The following is a 22,702-nucleotide window of genomic DNA, read 5'->3' as shown; positions in this document are numbered from 1 at the left end:
AGAGCTGAGAGCTGAGAGCCGAGAGCTGAGAGCTGAGCGCACACAGAGCCTGATATCTTAGACGACTGGAATCAATACTGGATTCAACAGTTTTTTGAGGGGTTTTTGATCAATGTAAAACAGGGACATGTGAGACTTTCAGAATAAGAGATGCTGAAACTGAGCCACCAGCTACAGACGAGACGAAAGATGCTGTTAGCGCCACAATCAGGTCGACGGATGTTTTGGGCAAAATCTCAAATTAAGTAATAAATCTAGTTAGGCACAAATGGGCGTGGCCTGTATGAATATAAGTATGAAGGTAAGAACAAAACATTATGGGAAAACAATCATAAGAGATACCATGACTTATGGTTCAAGAGTCAAAGTGGCTGCTACAGCCCTACCATCAGGTTGAGTGAAAACAATTCACAACTGATTGCTGTGAGGGAGAGTCAGACAAACAAACAGACAGACAGGAAGGACGACAGACAGACACAGTTATTCCAATATATCCACTCAGCCTTGAGCACGATTTTCTACTATTCTGAGACCCATTTAAGACACATAGGTACATAACAATATCTGTCTGTCTCTACTTGCACATCATACATCATACTCTTCCACTTTGTCTCCAAATGAATGATGTCCACCGGTCATTATGGAAGCTTTCAGCCGTGTCAATCCAACAATCCTCGAGCCCTCACTTTCCTCCTGACATCCCCGTGAACTGAGGCGGCGTCACTGCTGCACACACCCATGCTGCACCAAGTGCTTCAATCCCACTTCTTTGTCTAAACATAATGAAGTCATTGCAGACGTAGAGGATTCAGAAACCAACAGCTTGTGTAATTATTTCAGTCTCATTTGCATCCATTCCAACACTTTGTTCACTTCTGTCTCCCTTTGTGCACGTGTGTTGTTTCCAACGTAATTTTAGTTCCAATTCCGTTCCGTTTCCTTAGTTTTTAAAAATGAGTTATATTTTAATTTTTACTTTCAGTTTATTTTTATGGGTTTTTATTTTTGGTGACCTCCATCATTTAGTTTTGATTTTATTTAGTTTTATCAGTTTATACATATTTTAACAGGATGATGCCACCAAAGATCGGAAAACACACAGTACAAAGGTTATTATGAATAGTGACAAAGTCCTTCAGCATAACCATAAAAATACATTAACCTCACTGGGAGACATGATTGGTGGGAAAGTGTGTGAATCATAATTTTGAACTGTACTCCTTGCATATGAATAGAAGAACTGATTTCAACCAGATGTCACGTGTGAGATGTGGGGCTTCACAAATGTGGACATTCATTTGGGCGCCTCAACGCAGCAGCTCACCACAAAACAATCCTCATCAGCTGCTACATTGCTATTCAAAAGCTGCATCATCCTGGCACCTATAGGGCCAATTATGAATTTATGAACACACCTGTCAGTGAGCAACGGACCAGATCTTAATATTCCAAATTATCTGACTACTCAAGGTGATCAACGATATATACAGGGTATTTTCTCATTTGGTTAGAAAAAAAACATACATTTCTATTTCTTTTGTAAAGGTTATTTATTGAGTTTCTTTCTTACTTCGTTTTTTGTGTAGCACCTCTTTGTTACAGTTATATTCAGGCCATGAACATGTGTTTTTAACTCATAAATTGAACAAATAAAAACACAGAATTTTTGCTGAGGAGTCTGGTTTGTGTGTCTGTTTGTGCTCTGTGAGGAAAACTCAGAATTGCTGTATTTGGACTGTAATCTGATATATTTAAGAAAAAAAAGAAGGTTTTAGCCAGATGTCATTGAGCAAAGCTGCAGAGCTTCAAAAGGGGAGAGGAATAGTGAGTGTGGGGGCTGTGCAGAGAGGAAATGATACACTCACTCACAACACCGCCAGCTGAACTTCTGCTGGCAAAAATGACACCGTGTATAAAAAGCTGAAAATGGTTGGGATTTAAACTGAAAATGAATGCAAAAGCAGTATAAGCTTCTCAAAATTCACTAACAGAATAGAGAATCAATAAATACATTTTTCATCATAGGTGTATGTGCCGCAAACTCATTTCAATTCATGGGCCTCCTCTGTTTTCAGCTCAATTTGACCTGAAAGTCAAAGCCTACGAAACTATAAACTGAGATTGCTTCTTCTCACACTAGTTTCATCTCTAATTAGCTCTCATACATAGACATGGGTACATGCATGCATATACTGTATATGAGAACACACACAGATCTTACACTCAGATGCACTGAAATCCTCACACACAGACACACAGACACCTGCCATAAGGTGTGTGTGCAGAGCGTGGTCACACCAGTATCCTCAACACATAGTCGGGAGACTACAGCAATATGATCAAAAGACTATCTGCGCCTCTGAGGGCCTCAGAGCAAATACTGGAAGAGAGAGAGAGAAAGAGAGAGAGAGAGAGAGAGAGAGAGAGAGAGAGAGAGAGAGAGAGAGAGAGAGAGAGAGAGAGGGACAAAGAAGGAAGTGGAAGTGGGGGATGGGTCATAATATGTGGAAATCATGTGGAAATTCAGATTGAACGTGAGAGTGAATATGAAGAGGATGTGCGTGACTTAGGAAGCGCCTCGAAGCCAGTTGCCATACGAGCCCCCAAGCCTGCCTCAACCTGTCTGTTGAAGACAATGAATAACAAACGTTTATGCTCCTGGCATTGTCCTTGACCAATTCACTATGCAGTGGTAGTAGTAGTCCTCCAAGGGTGCCCACTGCTCCTATCAGTAGAGATGGATGCATTGCGGAGTGTACCTGAAATGTGTAGGCCAGCATGTCAAACCAAAAGGGGTGTGGCCGGGCCGCTGTACACACTTTAGTGCAGTACATACACACACGCACCTGATCACGGTTAAAAGGTGACCATGAAATAATATCCACAGTCGCTACAGAAACAGACAAGTGCCGTTATGAACCAGACACACTGAGCAGATGACAGAAACACACAAGTCTGTTCCAGGGAAAAAGGTGTATTTTCACACACAAATGAGCAATTTCCAAGGCCATTGTGTGTCGCCTGCATCATTGTGCTTCCTAATTTCCCAGACTCAGAAACCATTGTGGGAAATGCTATTGTGCTGTTGAGTGCTCGCTTTTTGTTGTTTTTGTGCTTTTTTGTGCCGCTTTTGAATGTGTCAGACACACACACACACACACAAACACACATACACACACACTTATGTCATTTATTTATTTCTTTTTACAACATTTTTTGGCCGTGTTTCATTTTCATGTACATGTAGGTCAAATCTGAGGCCTTTTATGTGTCGCTGTAGTAGGTGGATAGTAGAGGGGAAGGTGAACTCCTGTGGTACTGTAGAATACATCTTGCACACAAACACATCATCATTGATGGTACCTGGGCTCAATGGGTTGTTTCAGGTCTTTCAACAATCAAACCCCCCCTCACCCAGGCGACCCAGCCAGGGGTTGATGAAGTCCCGGGTCGTGTCCAGGCAGCACTACCCAACCTGCGGATCTCCTCTCCCGAACATGTTGGATGGACTCGGTACAACCTCGTAGACAGCCTGGGTCAAGAACTTGAGCTTGGCCCATGAGACCTTACACTCCAGCCTCATATCTATTGAATTAAGGTCTGGTTTAGGCTCTCAATTAGAATTGTTTTGTATATTAAGTTTTCCCTCAGTGATTGTAAGTTGGTTTGTGACGCCCTGAGGTAAGCATAGAGTGTATTTTAGCTTACAAAACTTGTCATTTGAAATCTTTTCCAGTCTTTTGTGAGAGTCGGCACCTGTTCCTTAAAGTGAAAATAACAGAAAGAAATAAAATCCTCCTCCATTGATGTAGAAAATAGTATGAATTGAAGGTGTTCCAAAAGGCGTCACACAGAGCAGGTGTCCAGCTCAAGTCCAGTAATTGTCCTCAGCATCTCAAAATATCAGGACTTACTTTATAATATTTACTTGTATTGATATATATATTACTTCAAAATATTATTTGAATCTGCATCTGGACATTCAAAATAATATTTTTAATTCGGTGTTGGTGAAGCTACTTTGTAACGGTAACGTGTCAAGCTACGAGCTCCTCTTGATTTAAAGTGTGTTTAAAATGTGGCTAAAACTACATTGAAGCTACTTCAGTGGAAAATATTAAATATTAGTGCTGTTTTATGTCAGAATCAACAATCAAGTAAGATTCTTCCTGCAGTGTATTCTTTTACAACTATCACAGTATCAGTGTGTTTGTGAATTTGGCTGCAAACCAAAAGTGGGTTGGGTCTACAATGCCTTAAATTGATCAATACTGCAATTAAATAATAAATCGCACACACACACACCGGCTTTCACTTTGCAAGCAGCGGGATGCAGTTCATAATTCTCAATGTGTGTGTGTGTAGGAGTGTGTGAGTGTATGTACAGTTTAACAAAGGGAAACCACCCCTCAGTCATACAGTTTGTGCGGCAGAGTAAAGGAATCATAAAACGATGCATTCATGATATCTGTGAGATTTTGATCTTTTTACTGGCGTTGTGTTTCCAGATATTCTTGAATGATGGCAGGTCACTGTATAATGTCCATGAATTACACAGACGATGATGATAAAACAAACAAACAAACAAAAACAATAAGGGATGATAAAGAAATTGGTCTCAGTAACACCCAAAACCACAGTGAAATACGTGCAGACTGGGTTTCAAAATGATTCTCTGAGGCGATGACTTTCTCCAGGAGCTCATTTGTCAGTTGTTCCTAAAGTACTACGCTGGGATTAGAGGTGTGGGTTGTACAGGGACCCTGCCCTTTAAAAAAGGAACACAAAGTCTGGCTGCTGACAGACTCGAGTCATCTACGCATTTGAATGTGACCACATCAAAACAGATCTCTAAGCCTCTTCAAAGAAGAATTCAGCAGACCGAGCTATTTTTTACAGTGGAGTAGCAGGGTAGTGGCCATCGTTTTAAGCGGAATCGAACAAGACAATGACCCAAAACAGTAAACGAGAGCGTATATAGATATAAAGAAGAAAAGATATATATGTACTGATGCACTGAAGCAGATCTGTAGAGAGGAATCGTCTTAAGTTCCTCCTCCAAGTCTGATCAGCAGCAAACAGCAAGATGTATGGTGGAGTTTGGAGCTTCAAGTGCAAATGTCTGTGTGTCATTGAGTTCAGGCAGAACACTGGTCAGCTATTGTGACAAGGGTGAAGATCAGACCTCAGTGAGTCACTGATGATGCATTTGATGATGCGGAAATACAAGAAAAGAAAACATTTACAGGACAAACCAAGTGCTGTGCAGAGAACAAAACCCATGCATATGAAAAGATGAGGGTTTGACCCAGCAGCTTTGTGAGCGTAAAATACTGAAGAAAATGAAATTCTGTGAAAATGTGGGCCAATTTGGTATTGACAAAGGTCCACCCACAGCTCAACACACAGCCCACGACCAAGTGAAGAGAAACGATGACACAAAAACTTAATCGGTGGTGTCTTTGAAATTGTGAATACAGAAAACTGTCACAGTGTTTGTGCTTGTCGTCAAACATGTGTAAACTGTGATAAATGCCAACCTGTGATGTGACAGACATTTTAGCAGCATAGTCACTTGTGTATTTGATTGCTCCATGAAAGAAAACAGATTTAATAGGCAGGATAGAGATGTAATCATGTTGATGGACAGTTTTGTATTCATAGAGTTCACAGAAACTTGAGGTTTAGCTGAAATATAAAGCAGATGGTCCTTAACCTTCAGATTCATAAACCTCAGAAATGCTACAGGTACACACACACACACACACACACACACACACACACACACACACACACACACACACACACACACACACAAACACACCAGCAATACTATAAATAAATCTACACATAGTCTGGCTGTAGATGTAGATTTATTTATAGTTTCCTGACCCTTACTTGTATATAAACCAGCCGATCAATCAGAGCTGCTTTCTGTACAGGTTTTTCCAAGAATGCGATCATTTAAAACTTCAAATTTAAATGTGCTTCTGCCTCCACTTGTGCTCCTGTCAGCCACTGACATGTTTAACATCCACTCACACTGGGTCTCAGAGTTTGCTTTTGAAAATGTCCAGGACTTGGTCAGGACGTCTCTGGACTGACTAAGCTGAACACACACACACGCGCACAGATAAACATGCAGTGATCAAGTAGTTTCCTGTGAAGCTCAGGTCTGACACTCTGAGACGGTTGGCATGGAGACACTTTGCTGTAAACATGGAGGCTTTTGCCCGTCGTTTACATTCAGCTTGTCACAGCTGATGGTTGTCATCCACAACACAGCAAGTTACACATTTACTGTATGTGGGAGAGTGATTTGCAAGAGACTGGACAGGATTCACATTTTCAAATACACTAATGCAAAACACAAGAGTCAAAAAACATGTTGCTATACACACACGTACATATACACTGTATATATATTATACACTGTATATATATTTGTGTATGTGTGTGTGTGTGCGTGTGTGTGTGCGTGTGCGTGTGCGTGTGCGTGTGCGTGTGCGTGTGTGTGTGTGTGTGTGTGTGTGTGTGTGTGTGTGTATGTGTGTGTATGTGTGTGTGTGTGTCACAGTATTTTATATTATGTATGTATGAACCTGTAAGTTGTTCCCTCCACATTGGGCTTCACCCTTCCACCAATAATAATCATCTCCTCCAATCCAATTTTTGACTGACTAAGAAAGGAAATCCTGTGCACGGCGTCTGTGCATGCGTGTGCGTGTGCGTGTGCGTGTGCGTGTGCGTGTGCGTGTGCGTGTGTGTGTGTGTGTGTGTGTGTGTGTGTGTGTGTGTGTGTGTGTGTGTGTGTGTGTGTGTGTGCACGTGTGCATGTGTGCATGTGTGTGTGTAATTCAGTTATGACTTTTAAACTGACCTTTACCTCTCACCCTCACCTTCAGTAACTTTCATCCTAATTCAGGCCTCAACCCATCAGCTAATCCCTCATGCAAGGTGCTGTGTCACACACATACACACCTACAAATCCACAAACAATTGTAGAATTACTGATGTTTTTACTCATCATTGTGGCCCCGCCCTGACAGATAAGCGTCTGGTTACGTGTCTCTAAAGAGCAGTGGGGGGGTCAGGAGTCACCTCAGCAGATGGCCCTATCAGTGCTGGGTAAACCAGCGGCCAGTGCGGCCGTGTTTGGCTTAACGGCCTATAAGTAATTCATTGTGTTCACTGAGAAGGAGCATCTGTCAACCCCTCGGCCCCCACACGCACGCACACGCACACACACACACACACAAAACAGTTATGTATAGATGAATAGATAAACATACTGACATGAACATCCAGTCACCTACACAAATGCAGGTACACATTCACACATGCACACATACACACACACACACGCACACACACACACACACACACACACACACACACACACACACACACACACACACACACAGACACACACACACGCACGCACACGCACACACAGCTTGTAAACTCATTTGCAGTGGGCAGGGCAGGTGGCTGGAGGAAGAGGAGAGGCCTTTATTCCATGTAACCTGTTCTGATCAGATCCCAAAATTGATGTTAGTTAATACTCTTGTTAACCTGTTAATGCAAAGGAAGAGAGAGAGCGAGAGAGAGAGAGAGAGAGAGAGAGAGAGAGAGAGAGAGAGAGAGAGAGAGACTCACCTGCACTGAACTTATATTTTTATGCTAATTAGCCAATTTATTTGTCTACCACTTATCTTCTTTATTGAATAAACTGTTGGACACTCACACTTCCCTTCCGTGTTGTGTTTTGTCAGCACACAAACACTCTTCTTCCTCAGCAGCCAGCGCCATTACAATAATAACATGCAAAGGTTGTTCCTTTCCACACACAGATCAACTTGTATTGTGCTTCTTTATTCATAAGCATGGCTGGTGACACCTGCAACATGGCAGACCATCTTAAAAGCCCTGTTGTGGTAATGCGTTGGTAATTTGGAAATTACTTTAAATACAAGTTGGAGGCCTCTGACTCAACGTTAGAAAAAACTGTTTTGGTCGCTTGAATAATAGCATATAGGATAATGGTGGAAATTATAGAAATGAAGATTTAAGGCAACAAATAATATATGTCGATAGAAATATATTCCCCAGTATTAGAATCCCAATGGATACTAAATACAGAAATGCTTACAAACTGCTGATGCTATTTTAAAATCAGTTCTATTAATTGATATTAAATACAAGTTCTTTTATCTACCTTTGTTGAACACACTTATTGTAAGTCGCTTTGGATAAAAGCGTCTGCTAAATGATCGTAATGTAATGTAATGTACATTCAGGCACACACATGCACACACACAGTGACCCTTCGCTACATGCCTGTAATTTGCCAAACAATGAGCTGCACCACATTCAGCTGCCTTGTCTCTGGTCCATCAAGCTATATTTAGATTTAAGAGCGCTGTAATCTGTAGAGCTATTAACACTGATGGGCCTGCAGGCGAGCATGTACATTTCCACCCAAATGTATTTATAATGTAGGAGCTTGTGCGTGCGTGGACATCAGCGCTGCCATTTTGCATCTTTCAGCTGTCAGGTGGCATAAGGAAGACTGGCAGCCTGCTGTTTGCCAGTCACAGGTTTGAGCTTTAAAATGCTCCATAAAATTAAAGCTTTGGAGCATTAAAGCAAGAGACCCCACCGCTGTCCCTAATGTGGCAGAGGCACTGAGTAGTAAACGCTGTGTCAAACGCTCCGACCCCGTTTACAATAGGCGACAGAGTTACTTTTATAAATACATTTCCTAATACTGCCAGGGAGTGAGGGACGTGTTCTTAGAGTGTGGTTGTTTCCTCCAGCCAGCACTCTGCCGAAGAAATAATAACAGAAAAGTGGCCGTCACTCCGCTTTTCAGCTCACGCTCTGAAATGGCAGAAATTGCAGGCCTGCCTCTGCTGGGCTCGGGCTGTAATGTGTAGAGACGCTCCGCCGCTCTGCTGCCCGCTGAGGCCGCTCGCCCCCGACTCTACTGGAGGCTGGAGAGGATGGCTAGGTGAGTTCACGGTCCCTAAAAGCCATACGGCAAGCAGCTAATCTGAGCCACAGGAAAGTTTGATCTCGTGGAGAGACGTCGGCATTGTCCTCAGGGACGGAGACAGAATTTCTTTTAGATTGTTTGCTGCATTTCTGGACAATTTAGAGATGGCGTTTTGCCATTTGAAAGGACATGGAAAACGAGCTGAAACACTGTCAAGTTCACATCGGTGGAGGATCGGTGGAGTACTGGGTGGTAGGGGCCATGCCAGTGCACTCAATCATCACACACACACAAACATAGAAACACACAGCTGTGACACTCAGGAAAATTTTGCGGCTGAGTATTTATACAGTTAAATGGTTGTAATTTTCACTCATAATTCACTCACATAAATACCTCAAAGCTGCCTACAGCCCTGCTTGTCCTCTTCATCATTAAAACTCCCCAAGTCTCAGTCTCCTTCTTCAAATTTTCTTTTTTCCACATACACACACACACACACACACACACACACACACACACACACACACACACACACACACAAACCACACACACAAACATTGTGGTAAAGTCTGGTGAATGGGAGAAAAAGGACGACTGTCTGCGGAAAATATTGAATTATAACTGTAATTGTGATGTTCTGTTGTTTCTAATGATGGAGGGAAAGGATGAACTGAAACAGAAACAGAAACAGAAACAGAAAACTGAAAATCACGTCTGACTTGGAGAAAATTGAAAGTGAAAATGTGAAACATTTAGCTGGAGGGTTCCCTTATATCCAATTACACACATGAACAGGAAGAGGAACGCGACTCACCGATGCTACAGGAGAGGTTTCTAGTTCAATAAAACACGGCAGCTTTAAAAAAATTCCAAGTCAAATGAAATTCGGTTTGAACAACAATCATTCTTCAGCGTAAATTAGTCTATTAGTCTATTTCATCGTAAAAAAACAAAAACAAAAAATTATTCTGCACAACAGACTGAAGTGTAAAACTATAAAACAGCATTCAGGTGTTTCTGCTGGTTGCTTATCTCCAAGGTGTCTACTGTTTTCTTCTTCTGTGTCACTCAATGAACCACTGAACATATTTCCCCTGCTCTCTCTCTCTCTCTCTCTCTCTCTCACACACACACACGCTGTAATGTCTCAACATCATCTTGAGTAACATTGATTGAGAGAGAGAAAGAGAGAGAGAGACAGAGAGACAGAGACAGAGACAGAGACAGAGACAGAGACAGAGCGTGTTAACCTGTAAACTCCACTTGTGTGTATCTAAATGAGAGGCCATCTGTGTAGGTGGGCTCATGGGGTAAAGAAGTAAAAACAGCTTCCCAAGGTAAAGATGAAAGTCTCATCAGAAAACACATCTGACTAATAAATAATTAAATTACATGACGGCTGGGTGCCATTTCTCTATGAAGTCAACTGTAGTGAAGGTGACTGCCTGACCCGCTACATATAAATACAATATAATCATAATTTCAAAAAAGGAAGGCCCTTTGCAATCAGAGACACAGGAAGGTTCAGCTGCATACTGACTGTAAGGTTAGAATGTCTTGTTGCTCTTTGAAATGAGGCTCAATAGGAAAGTGAAAAGTTTTTGTTACATGCTACATGCCAAACACAATTGATTGCGTGGAAGAAAGAAAAAGAGGAGAAAAAGGTAAAATTATATATCTAATTATATATAATAACCTTTTCTAAGTGCTTTTTCATATAGGAATTGTATCCAAGTGAAAAAATGTGCTTCATACAGTTGTGCTTTAATGGAAACAACATCTGCAACTGTAGAAGCTTCTAGCTGTTGCAATGGCCTGTAATGTAATTTTGTACTGTATTCAGCTCTGTTATTTACTGTTTTGCCATTTTAAGAGCTTATAGTACCAAAGTTTCAGAAGTGCAGCTGATTGTGGATTTTACTACACTGGCTGCTTTGTTTTTCCATTCACAATATTCACCATTTCGTCCGTCCGTTTTCATTTTGGTAAAGAGTAACAATGCAGCTAAAAGCTAAATTCTGCCACTGTTTCACCCGGAGAAACATTACATTACGAGCATTTGGCAGACGCTTTTATCCAAAGCGACTTACATTACATTACCACCCTTCGCAGAGGGGGGAGCAATTGAGGGTTAAGTGCCTTGCTCAGGGGCGCCTCGGCAGTGAGTCGAACCAGCGACCCTCCGGTTCCCAAGCAGAAGCTCTACACACTTGAGCTACTGCCTGATGTGGGAGTAATGTGAAAAGCAGGAACAGAAGCCGGAGCTCTTTGGCAGCAAGGAGCAAAAAGAAAGGAGGAAAATGTCTTAGATGAGTGCTGAGTCTTCTGGCAGCGGAGAGGCTAAATTGCAGATGAAAACACTTGAGGCTGGAGTCTGTCATCTGTTGTCTACTTCATGTGCTGATGCTAAAAGCTAAAGCGTGGCTACACAGGAGTGTGTCGTTTAGAAGAGGGAAAAGGACAGAACGCACTTCCTGTACTACCTGGGTTACTTGCACTGGCACACACACACGCACACACACACACACCCGCACACGCACACACACGCACACACACACACACACACACACACACACACACACACACACACACACACACACACACACACACACACACACACACACCTGCCTTTCAGAAGCACATGCTCAACACAACAGCACACACTCGTATGTTGTTGTACACGCATATATAACACAAAGACTTATCTGGCATAGCTGAAAAGAAAATGCCAATCGATTTTTAGTGTGGAAAGTGGATAATTTCACATCCTTCCTTTCATTAATTTGTGCTTTTATGTGAAATTATAACATTTAAACTAGACTCTCTGGTCAGGGATAATTGCACAAAGAACCATTAGCAGATTTCCAAGACCAATGTACTGTGAGCACTTCCTTTTCTTTCTATATTGCTTATTTCAATTGGTATGAACATGCCTCACGAGAAAGAGGACAATGAAGATTTAATTATCTTTCATTAAAGGGAGCAAAACACAGGTCACCCCGAGGTCACCTGTGCTACCTGCCGACATAAACAAATCAATTTAATGAACCAGGCTAAACAAGCAGCGCTACACACACAGCGTATGTAAACTGTACGTACAGCAACAGCAGCAGTGTCTAAAATTCATTTCAATCATGTTCAGAGTTCAAACATGCGAAACCCCCTGCTGAGTGTAAATTGGCACTTCAGTGTAATCAGCAGGTGTAGGTCAAAGTCTGATTTGGGCCATTACAGGGTGGGTCGGCTACCACCAAATGTGATCTTACAAATGTACTTGGTACCTGAATACAGACTGTTTCTATTATCTGAGGCTTATGTATCATTTTCTGCACATAGATTGACTTTGGCCCTATTTACATTTAGAATTAACATCTTTTCATTAATTAACAATCTTTACCTGTCTATGTCATAAAGCACGCATGTTAGTACAGGGAATGAATATGTGAAGGACATAAAACAAAGACATCCACACAAATAAATGGTAAATAAATCTGAAAAACCCTGTTTTCCTATTTGCTCTTGTTTATACAGTTATATGACTTGCAACATGGATGATCACATCCATTTTATGAAATAACTACAGATTACAACAGCTTGCCTTGTAATGGAGAACGCTGTCTAACGCGCAGGCACAATAACTTCCTTAAATGTTCAATAGCTTTGAGATCTGGTTCCTGTGACGACCATCATGTATGACTGATATCACTGCCACACTTAGAAACCTCTTCGTGACCCTCCGCCGCCCTACAGATGGGGTCAGAGGTGACTAGTCCCTTCAGGATATAAAGGCTTAAAGGACAAAGGTGATCACTCAGAATATGTTTAGATTGATTTGCAGGGACAGTTCCCTCTAAAGGAGCAAGTGGACCCAAACTATGCAGGTAATAATGCCCTCACAGCCACCAGGACCCTCTCACTGTACGGGTCAAGCATTCAGGCGTGTCAATGTTATGAAGTGCCTTTACTTTTGACAGTACATTTAACTGCAAGACTGCTCTACTAACAGATTATTATCATTGTATGTACATTACTGGGGATTTGAGTGCTTTTCCAACAACTGCATCAGTTGCTTCAGTGGGATAACATATAAAAATATACAATATATACAGAGAGCATATAAACAACTAATGTCCTTGTTTTAAGCTAATAGTGTTATTGTGCACCAGAATATGATTTGAGGAATATGTACTTTTAAATCTAACAGATGGCTCAGATTTCCACAGGTTGTTCTATCACAGTGCAGAGATCATTTATGAAAGGAACAGGTTTATGCGCAATTAGCCGGAAATTAAATGACTAAAACTGTGACTAAAGGCTGGAGCAATGAGGCAGCTTTTGTTGAATAGATACCTGGATGTCACGTAATACACTGCAAGCAATGTGGAATTAATGTATTGTTACTGTCTGTGTTTGGAATGTATGGCCTGGAGGTATGAATGTATGTTGGTTCCCTTTGTTTCTGAGATATCTAATGAAGTGTTGTAAATCCAGTCAGTCCATACAATGATGATTATTAATGTACGTGGTTGGAGCTTGAGTTGCCAAGTACATTTCCCATCTTTGTCTTTGTCTTTGTCTCCCTCCTCCCTCCGGGTTTCACTCTGTCACACCTTATTCCAATTCTAATTATCGATCAAATTGATTTGCCTATAAATTTTGCGGGAGCTGAGCATGTTCACCAGTCCAATGCGTTTTATTCATTAGCAAATTAATTCAATTAAAGAGTGACTTAAGAAATTCTGCTCATCCAGTAGCAGGTGAACAGTTTTGACACAAACATCTTTTTGTATCATTGTTGTTTATATCTCATTACATAATTACAAAAATACTAATTTAACCTATGTTTGCTCGGCCTTGGCGGAGGGAGGAGTGCCCTTCAGGTTCAAAAGTTCAACGTATTAAGTGTTGCTGGAGGTTGCAATGCATTTTTTAACCTGTGGAGATTGTGGTGGCGCTGTTCAAACCATCAGACCATGAGCTGCAGTTTATCTTGCTGTCTGCGCCTCTTTCTTCTTCTGTGGTGCCTCTAACACGATCCACTCACAACAAACATTAGCTACATGAAATATGTCCTCTCGGTGCTGTGAGACACTTTGGGGACATGAAAGCTGTTTTTTCACTCTGTCTTTTCTTCTCTGGAACTTTGTGGAATCTAAATGAAAGTGGACGTGCGTGTCTAACAAGCGGCTCAAGCTAGCAGCGGCTTTTTGAAAATCTCAACTGCAAAGCGCGACAGACAAACTAGTTTTGCTAATATCTGAACTTGGCAGAGCGGAATTGAGGAAACAAACTGTTTGTTTTTTTTAAGCCACAAGTGAGTAACGGCTGATTCTGTTAAAACGATGTGGTTTAATTCACTTTACTTGCTGTTTTAATGTCGAGCTCGAGACGCATGTTGAAGAACCAGAGCATATCAGCTGGACTGTTGTTTTGATTGGTTATTTCTTTATTATTTATTACGGACTAACGGTCTGCACTAAAACGTTAAAGAACGGTTGGATGACAGTTAAACATGAATAGAACATACAGCTTAAAGTGGACAGCAAAAGGCTTTTTGTATTGAGAACCTTATAACCCACACGTACATAAACAAACAAAATGGATAAGTAAAAGGTGTAAAATTGCAATTGCACACAAAAATATTCTTTAATAGCTGCCCATCGCAACTGAAGTATTGCTTAATTTGCCATCCTAAAATTGCATATAGGTTTGCTTAGGATTGTTGAAATATTACATGATAAAGCAGCTCAGTAATTCATCCATCCAGTCGTTCTGTCTCTCCTTTCCTCAAACACAGGTCACAGACTTGTGCCAGGTGATGTAGTCCCTTGATTATTCTCACTGCCAGTCTAATTACCTACTGAGGAGGAGGATTTGGAAGCATGGAAGATCACACGCCAACCCTGAAGCCCAGACGGATCCAGAATCAGAACGTGGTCCATCGTCTGGAGAAGCGCAGGATCTGTTCGGGCCGGCCGGGAGCCCACTGGTACAGAGTACGCTGCTTCCACCAAAACCTGTTCCCCAACTTCACTGTGGTGAATGTGGAGAAGCCGCCCTGCTTTCTGCGCAAGTTCTCACCAGATGGGCGTTGCTTCATCGCCTTCTCTTCCGACCAGACGTCTCTGGAGGTACACAGAAAGACATTTAAGCATCAAAGCTTTCTGTTTTTGAAGTTTTTAGTGTAAGTGATCTGAGTGTGGCATTTCAGAACACTTTAATAGAGCTTAAAAACACTGTAAAGGAGGAGCTGCAGCTTTAAATCCAAAGTTATGTGTTTGGAAGAACTGACCTAACAAGCTGATAGTAGTTTTGGTTTTGAAGCAGGGGGTTGCTTAATAGGTTTTGAGGGTTTTGTGTGTTGAGCTTGAGGTTTCTGACAGAGAGAGAGAGAGAGAGAGAGAGAGAGAGAGAGAAGGGGTTCTCTCTATGCTAGGTGCAGAACATATCAATCGATCCTTGTATGTCAAGAGTTTGGTTGATATCGTGACACTATTCAGCCAAAGAGAGAGCGGCAGAAATGCTCCAAGCGAAGGAAAGTAACATTTTTAGCCACTTCTAAGTGGCCAAGTCTAAACAGCTGGTTTGATTTCCAATGTTTCTGTCATTGTTCTACACTCACTCACAGATCTATGAGTACCAAGGCTGCCAGGCTGCTCAGGACCTCCTAAGAGGCCAGGAGGGCGAGACCCTGCTCACAGCCAATGACCAGCGCTCCCTCAACATCCGCGGCCGCCTGTTTGAGCGATTCTTCTCTTTGCTCCACGTCACGAACGTCGCTTCCAACGGAGAGCACCTGAACCGCGAGTGCAGCCTCTTCACAGACGACTGCCGCTACGTCATCGTGGGATCGGCCGTGTACGTGCCCGAGGAGCCACAGCCATATTTCTTTGAGGTAATGACACAGCGTGTATTCCCAGACTACTCTTGATTGTACCTCGATGTTCTGTAGTACTAGTAAAAGTCACTGGTGCTGACAACAATGACAATGACTGACAAAATGATGACAGTAACAATAATTTACTTTTGTAGATTTGTTGTTCTGCTAATCTGGCCCCCTTTTATCCATCAGGTGTATCGTAACAACGAATCCGTGGCTCCAAATCCTCGGTCTCCTCTGGAAGACTACTCTCTCCACATCATCGACCTGCACACTGGCCGACTGTGCGACACCAGGTCCTTTAAGTGTGACAAGATCATCCTGTCTCACAACCAGGGCCTCTATCTCTATAGGAACATCCTTGCTGTGCTGTCCGTCCAACAGCAGACCATACACGTCTTTCAGGTAGGCAGGTTTGTAGCAGCACTAAGGACAAATCTTGGTTTTTGTGCTTCTTTTCCGATCCCCTCATTGCTCCTTTTCGTTTCCCCCTCGAACCAGGTGACGCCACAAGGAACGTTTCTGGACGTGAGGACCATCGGACGGTTTTGCTACGAGGATGACCTCTTGACTCTGTCGGCCGTTTACACAGAGGCTCAGGCGGAGAGCCAGGCCGGCTTCCCGCGCCTCTACACCGACAAAACCATCAATTCCCTCAAGCACAGGCTGCTGGTCTACCTGTGGAGGAGGGCCGAGCAAGATGGCAGCGCCACCGCCAAGAGGAGGTATGCAGCATAACAGCCTGTTCTGAACAGTCGCGATCCTAAATTTGGCAGAATGTCAGACTGAATGTTTGCATCCAGCATCTTACATGTTCATTCACAGCACATTTAAATGTCCCTTTTAGTGTTTTGAAGCTGAGCTGTTACTAATAGTACGACTACGAAGAGTCGTACTGTCACCCTTTATTGATCTCAACCCTTGAGAAATTCTGCTTCAAATACATGCACACCACATCACACGCAAATCTCACACAATGTAATCACACACATTTGAAGTTTGCGCCCCCCTACTACACACACACACATGCATTGGAGGGGGCACCGCAGGTTGGTTCAGTTCCTTGCTCAAGGCTACTGCCCAATATTATTAATAATATAATATTTCATACTCAAATAGACCAATTAATAGCATAAATAAATAGTTGAATTCATCTGTCATCTATGAGGCAGCTGCATGAACATTAACCTTTAATTTACAATTTTGATCTGGGTGCATTTGTCTGTTAACTGAAACGTACATATGAGATTTGAATAAAACATAAGCAAAGATCACGTCTGGAGAGAACAAAACAGTAAGAGCCAAGAAGCTAAGGTCCAGTCGAGCAACAGGGCGACAATGCTGAGGATACATTAGTTAAATATTGCTCTGGTCTGGACAATCAACAAATAAGCCGGTAACTTAAGCCCTGCTGGAATTCTGGTATTTGGGACGTGTTGATGCTATTTCACCACTTGTCCGATTACTTCAGCTGGCTCTCATTTTTGATTGTTGACCCTGGTGTCGTCAGATTTTTCCAGTTCTTTGATCAGCTGAGGAGGCTGAGGATGTGGAAGATGCAGCTGCTGGATGAGCATCACCTCTTCATTAAATACACTAGCGAAGACGTGGTCACACTCAGAGTCACTGACCCCTCACAGGTAGGCACACGCGCACACACACACACACACACACACACACACACACACACACACACACACACACACACACACACACACACACACACACACACACACACACACACACACACACAGATTGCCTGAATTCTTCCCGTGGCTCTCTGTTGTCGTACGTGCTGCTTCACTGGGATGCTTTCATCCGGTCTCCAGGGACACAGCTCCTCCTACAGATTCCTCTTTGGTACAATAACCACAATAACACACCAAACTGATTAATTTTGCTTTATTTATTGTGTTATTTCTATGCGATCTCAGCTCACTGGCTGCCCTGATGATTACCAACGTCATCTCAATCACTCTGAGGGCGAGTAAACATCAATTATAATCTCATGTGCTATAAGTGTAGTTGAAAATGTAAACTCTATACGAGCGGGAGCTACTTGTGGCGTGGCAACAGTCAAGCAGACTAATAAATGAGCCAAACCAGAGGTGTTTGGCTTCCTCATAACGGAATAATGTGTGATGGCTCCAGACATACACACACAGCACCTTAATGAAATATAAAAATAGAGGCTATCACTGTTTCTGATTGGCCTTGATAAATTACTCCTGACAACCACGATTGCCTGCTGAATGGAAACGCGTGAAATAATGTCGTGTTTTCAGTTATGCTATATTCTCCCACCTCCCTTCCCTTGCAGCCGTCCTTCTTCGTTGTGTACAACATGGTGTCTACAGAGGTGCTGGCTGTCTTTGAAAACACCTCCGACCAGCTGCTGGAGCTGTTTGAGAATTTCTGTGACCTGTTCCGAAACGCCACACTGCACAGCCAGGCGGTTCAGTTCCCGTGCTCCGCTTCGTCCAACAACTACGCTAGGCAGGTCCAGAGAAGGTGGGATAACTGCAAACACTTTCACTCTCACTTTTTCTCCTGGACGCCGTGTCACATGGTTGTAACAGTGGTTAGATAAGAGGAGAAGAAAGAGGTTGAGGGAACTGAAACCCAACCAATTGTCGTACCTCAACACCAAGCTGTGAATTGTTGGATTTGGTCAAATATTTTGTGTGGTAAAGTCCCTTCAAATTTGACCAATGCAGAGTGACAGTCACGTCAAATCAACCAAACTGAGGCCTTTACACTTTTCACACCAAATTTGCCAGTGTGCATATTTAGGGTAAGATGAAGCAAATTATGAAGAAGGAGTAAGTCGGCTGTAAGGAAATCAATATAAACAATGTCAACAGATGTGTTTTAGTTTGATTAGATATGTTTTATGGTTCAGAGGTTTGTGACTGAAATGAAGTGAGAGCCCTATTGTAACTCTCACCTTCTCCATTGTGTTTCGCAGTCAGATTAGAGCTGTTTTAACTTCTGTCTAATCTCAGTGTCAGACTGCCACTGGACCCTGTAGAGGGCTGTGAATCTGGTGTCAGTTTTTTCATTTTGTTCACTTTTGGCTACAAAACTTGGAGGGTGGCAGCTATCACTCAAACGGTTGCCCAGGAGAGCATGTCCTCATTATCCATTGAATAGTGACCTTGCTCTGCACTCTAGGTGTGAAAGGCTGGTTAAGAGTTTATTTGGATGCAGGGAAGGAAGTTAAAGTGTTCAGTGTGGTTGGAAGAGTAGTGATTGAAATTGGCAGTTTTGCCTGCCGGTACACCGGGCTGAGTCCAGAGTGGAGAGTGAAGAGGGATGAGGGCTTGGAGGGTGGGGTTGGAGGCAGTGGATAAGATAAAGAATAGTTTGATAAGGAAGGAGCTTAGAAATGGATTTTAGAGTGGCGAAAATTGATGAAAATTTAAAGCTTGTAAGGTCATTCGACAAGCCAGATTTGTACAACCGGCTGCATGAAGCCCAGACTACCACAAGCCAGGTACAGAGCAGCTAATGGTCAGCACAAGCAAGATGGAGAGCCTGAAGTGGCAACTGAGGTCCCTGTGTATGTTAGGAGATCATGTTAACACCACAACGGTATATAAATCAGTATATAATGAGCACTTGGGACCAAGATTGTGTAATTGTAAACTGTAACCTGAGTAAACAATCTCTGCATGCATTTACTTCCCAGCTATGTTTTCCCTATAAAGCCGATTAGCCAACAAGTCATCCGTGCCTTGGATGGATGTCTTACTCCTGCAGTATTGTTTGCATGTCTCTGTCTCTGTACGTTAGGTTCAAGGACACCATTGTGAATGCCAAATACGGCGGCCATACGGAGGCAGTACGCCGGCTGCTGGGTCAGTTGCCCATCAGCGCGCAGTCCTACAGCAGCAGCCCTTATCTGGATCTCTCCCTCTTCAGCTATGATGACAAATGGGTTTCAGTGATGGAGAGGCCCAAGACTTGCGGTGACCATCCTATCAGGTGTGTGGGTGTATGTGAGAATGAGTATCTGACCAAGAGGTATAATGGAATCAAACCTCTGCTGTGAGCACACACCTGATGTTACTGTTCACACACCAATATTATCCCACAAATTCAGGATTTCAACAACTTTCCATGAGTTGTTTGGAATACGAATGAATTCCTGCACTACTGTATTCAGTAAAACATTTCACAAGGAATTTCTTAAGTTAATTTCAAAATGAGAAGCCTCTAACTGACTGATGTAATGACAACAGCCTTGGTTGCAACATGCTGCAGGCCAGGTGTGATCGATCTCTATCACCTAGGATGTTAACAGGCATGTTACAAGTTAGATTGTACACAGGCCTCTACTACCAAGTGAGATTAAGGGGATAGGTGGCTAAATTCAGTCTCAAGTGTGATTTTTCAAAAAAGCTGCCTCTCTTCCAACCGCACTGTGTCGCCATGGTAACTTGTGTTCCATGGCAGCATATGTTGTGGCTTAGTTGGGCTGAAATATGAATTTCTGCCTCTTGACCAATCAGCTTCTTTGGAAAATAGTGTCACCGTTCCTGCAGGATGTGTAGGAGCTCACTCCATCGGGCGTGGTGAGGACACACTGCCTGCATTGCAACTAAAACAATAATGATGAGAATAATGCTTAGTCTTAAGGCAGTGGTTCCCAAACCTTTTCTTCTGCGCCCCCCTTAAATATATCAGAAGTTTACCCCCCGCTGATTGGTCGGTCGGAGGGGTGGGGGGGGCATATAAAACAATACAAGACGGCTGATCGGTCTGACGGGGAAGGAGATACGATATAAAACAAAACAGGACGGCTGATAGGTGTAACATGGGGTGGGGGAGACAATAAAAAAACAATACGGCTGATCGGTCTTACGGGGGGGCTCTGGACATGAATGCTTTGACATGAATGGCTCAGAACACTTTACATAGATTTATAAAAAATAGGACAATGCACACACAAGCTTTGATGTTTCTGTCCCCTACTTTCTCACAAACAGGTTTTACGCACGAGACTCGGGCCTGCTGAAGTTTAAGATCCAGGCGGGCCTGTTGGGACGTCCCGTCAATCACGCCGTGCGCCGCCTGGTCGCTTTCACATTTCACCCCTTCGAACCCTTCGCCATCTCTGTCCAGCGCACCAATGCTGAGTACGTGGTGAACTTTCACATGAGACATGTCTTTGTGTGAGAGGACAAAGTTTGTATGTGTGTGTGTTTGTGTTCCATTTTGTTCACCTGTGGTTACAAAACCAAACCAAGAGATTCACATCATACATTGAATAGCGATGTTGTGTGGCTTTGTGTGTGTGTGTGTGTTTGTGTGTGAAGTTTGACAAGACGTGCGCTCATACAGGCTTTTGTTACCAGCTCCTGGTGACAAAACGGCAAGGATCACCTCCATGGGGAGGCACCAAACAGCTTTATTGTGTCTGTTATCCTCTCCTTCTAAAGACAGTCGGCAGTTGTTGCGCGGCGCTCTACCTCAGGAGGAGACTGCTCATCCTCTCCTCTTTCTTCTGTGTTGAACAGCAGTCGCTATGCTTTCACTTCTCCTCCCCTTCAGCGAGAAAGCAGTAATTCACCTCTTTCCTTCTCAGAACAAAGAGGGACGTTTTGGGAGGAGAGGCTAGAATAAGTGCAAATGGAGATGTAGACAAAGTGATTGATGTGCAATGGAGGTGGTAACCATAGGTGGCTGGACTTTGTGGAAGGAACCAAAGGGGCGGGGGGGGGGGGTTTCCCCACTGTGCACAAAGTGTTATCAGAGGGATGGAGAAAATGATTGATTTTATATTGTATTCTTTTAATTCCTGTTTTATATTGTTATTTTATATATTTTATATCAATAAAATTGTTGAAAAATTCCTCATTGTGTCCTTTTCTACTGTACAGCATGTAGATGGTTGCAGGTGTACACACACGTTCTCCTCATTGTGATATCTGCACTGATTGATGTATAGGGTGTCTATGGTCATAAAAGCCAAAACATTAAATGTCTATTCTAGAACCTTTAAATATTTTGGAACTTGAGTAAATATTCAAAAAGATGGAAACTTTTCATACTAATGGGGAAGTGAAAACAATGGATTTATACCAATAGCTGCTCTCATCTCATCACTTTGAGATCATATGGATCTTTTCCATAGACATGCTTAAGCCAACCCAGAGTAGAATCACATCTACAAGCATTGTTTCATTTAGCTGCAAAGCTTTGTTTTTAGTTGAAAGGAAGATTTGTTCTGACTCTACCGTACCTTTTTAGCTCTGGCTCAGCCAGGGGCCACCCTTCAGCTGCTTGAAAAAGCGACTCGCTGCATTTCTTTGTGCCGCAGTGCCTTTATAATGAACCTAAAATCATGTTGGCACAAGTTGCGCGTGAAGGGAACAAATAAGGCACAGTGTCGGTGTCACATTAGATTGGAACACTGATCCCTGCAGTATTCCTTCAGGCTCTCCATGTGCCTCCTGTGGTTAAGATAATATCAGTGTTACCATTTTTTCATACGGTGGCCGTCAAATTTGGAGAGTGAAGCCTTGACATCTGTTTAGCTCAAATGGGTTATTTGAAACAAGCAAACATTCATGTGGAATTATGCAAATGTACTAACACCACCAGCAACTGCACCGGCATATAAGCAGAGTTGGTAAGACTTGAATAGGTGCACATGCATAATAAACAGATGTGAAGGCAACAACACATCCAAGCAGCTGCAAGGGGCCATGGTGCTATGGTGAGCAGGTGCTGAGGGATTAAGTGTTCTTCTAGCCTATGGTTACACACTATGGTGAACCAGCGAGGTGTGTGTATGTGCGTGTGTTAGACAAGGG

General features: G+C 42.7%; 1 protein-coding gene and 1 long non-coding RNA gene across 2 annotated transcripts in view; both read left to right on the top strand.

The window, feature by feature from the left end:
* The window catches only part of LOC142991870 (uncharacterized), a 271,893-nt gene that overhangs the window by 73,295 nt on the left and 175,896 nt on the right, over positions 1–22,702 (top strand). The gene's annotated exons all lie outside the window — the stretch shown is intronic.
* Positions 14,023–21,694, top strand: det1 (DET1 partner of COP1 E3 ubiquitin ligase). Its single transcript, XM_076142552.1, has 9 exons — positions 14,023–14,315; positions 14,799–15,132; positions 15,630–15,896; positions 16,074–16,286; positions 16,383–16,606; positions 17,392–17,521; positions 18,202–18,392; positions 19,677–19,868; positions 20,873–21,694. Exons 2-9 carry the CDS (start codon positions 14,884–14,886, stop codon positions 21,060–21,062), a joined length of 1,656 nt encoding a protein of 551 aa, XP_075998667.1. The 5' UTR covers positions 14,023–14,315; positions 14,799–14,883; the 3' UTR covers positions 21,063–21,694.

The sequence above is a fragment of the Genypterus blacodes genome, unplaced genomic scaffold (assembly GCF_046128005.1).
Source record: "Genypterus blacodes isolate CSIRO-AG114 ecotype Tasmania unplaced genomic scaffold, CSIRO-AGI_Gbla_v1 ptg000021l_1, whole genome shotgun sequence".
NCBI lineage: Eukaryota > Metazoa > Chordata > Actinopteri > Ophidiiformes > Ophidiidae > Genypterus > Genypterus blacodes.
The sequence above is the reverse complement of the archived record's forward strand: the minus strand, read 5'-3'. Positions and strand labels throughout refer to the sequence as shown.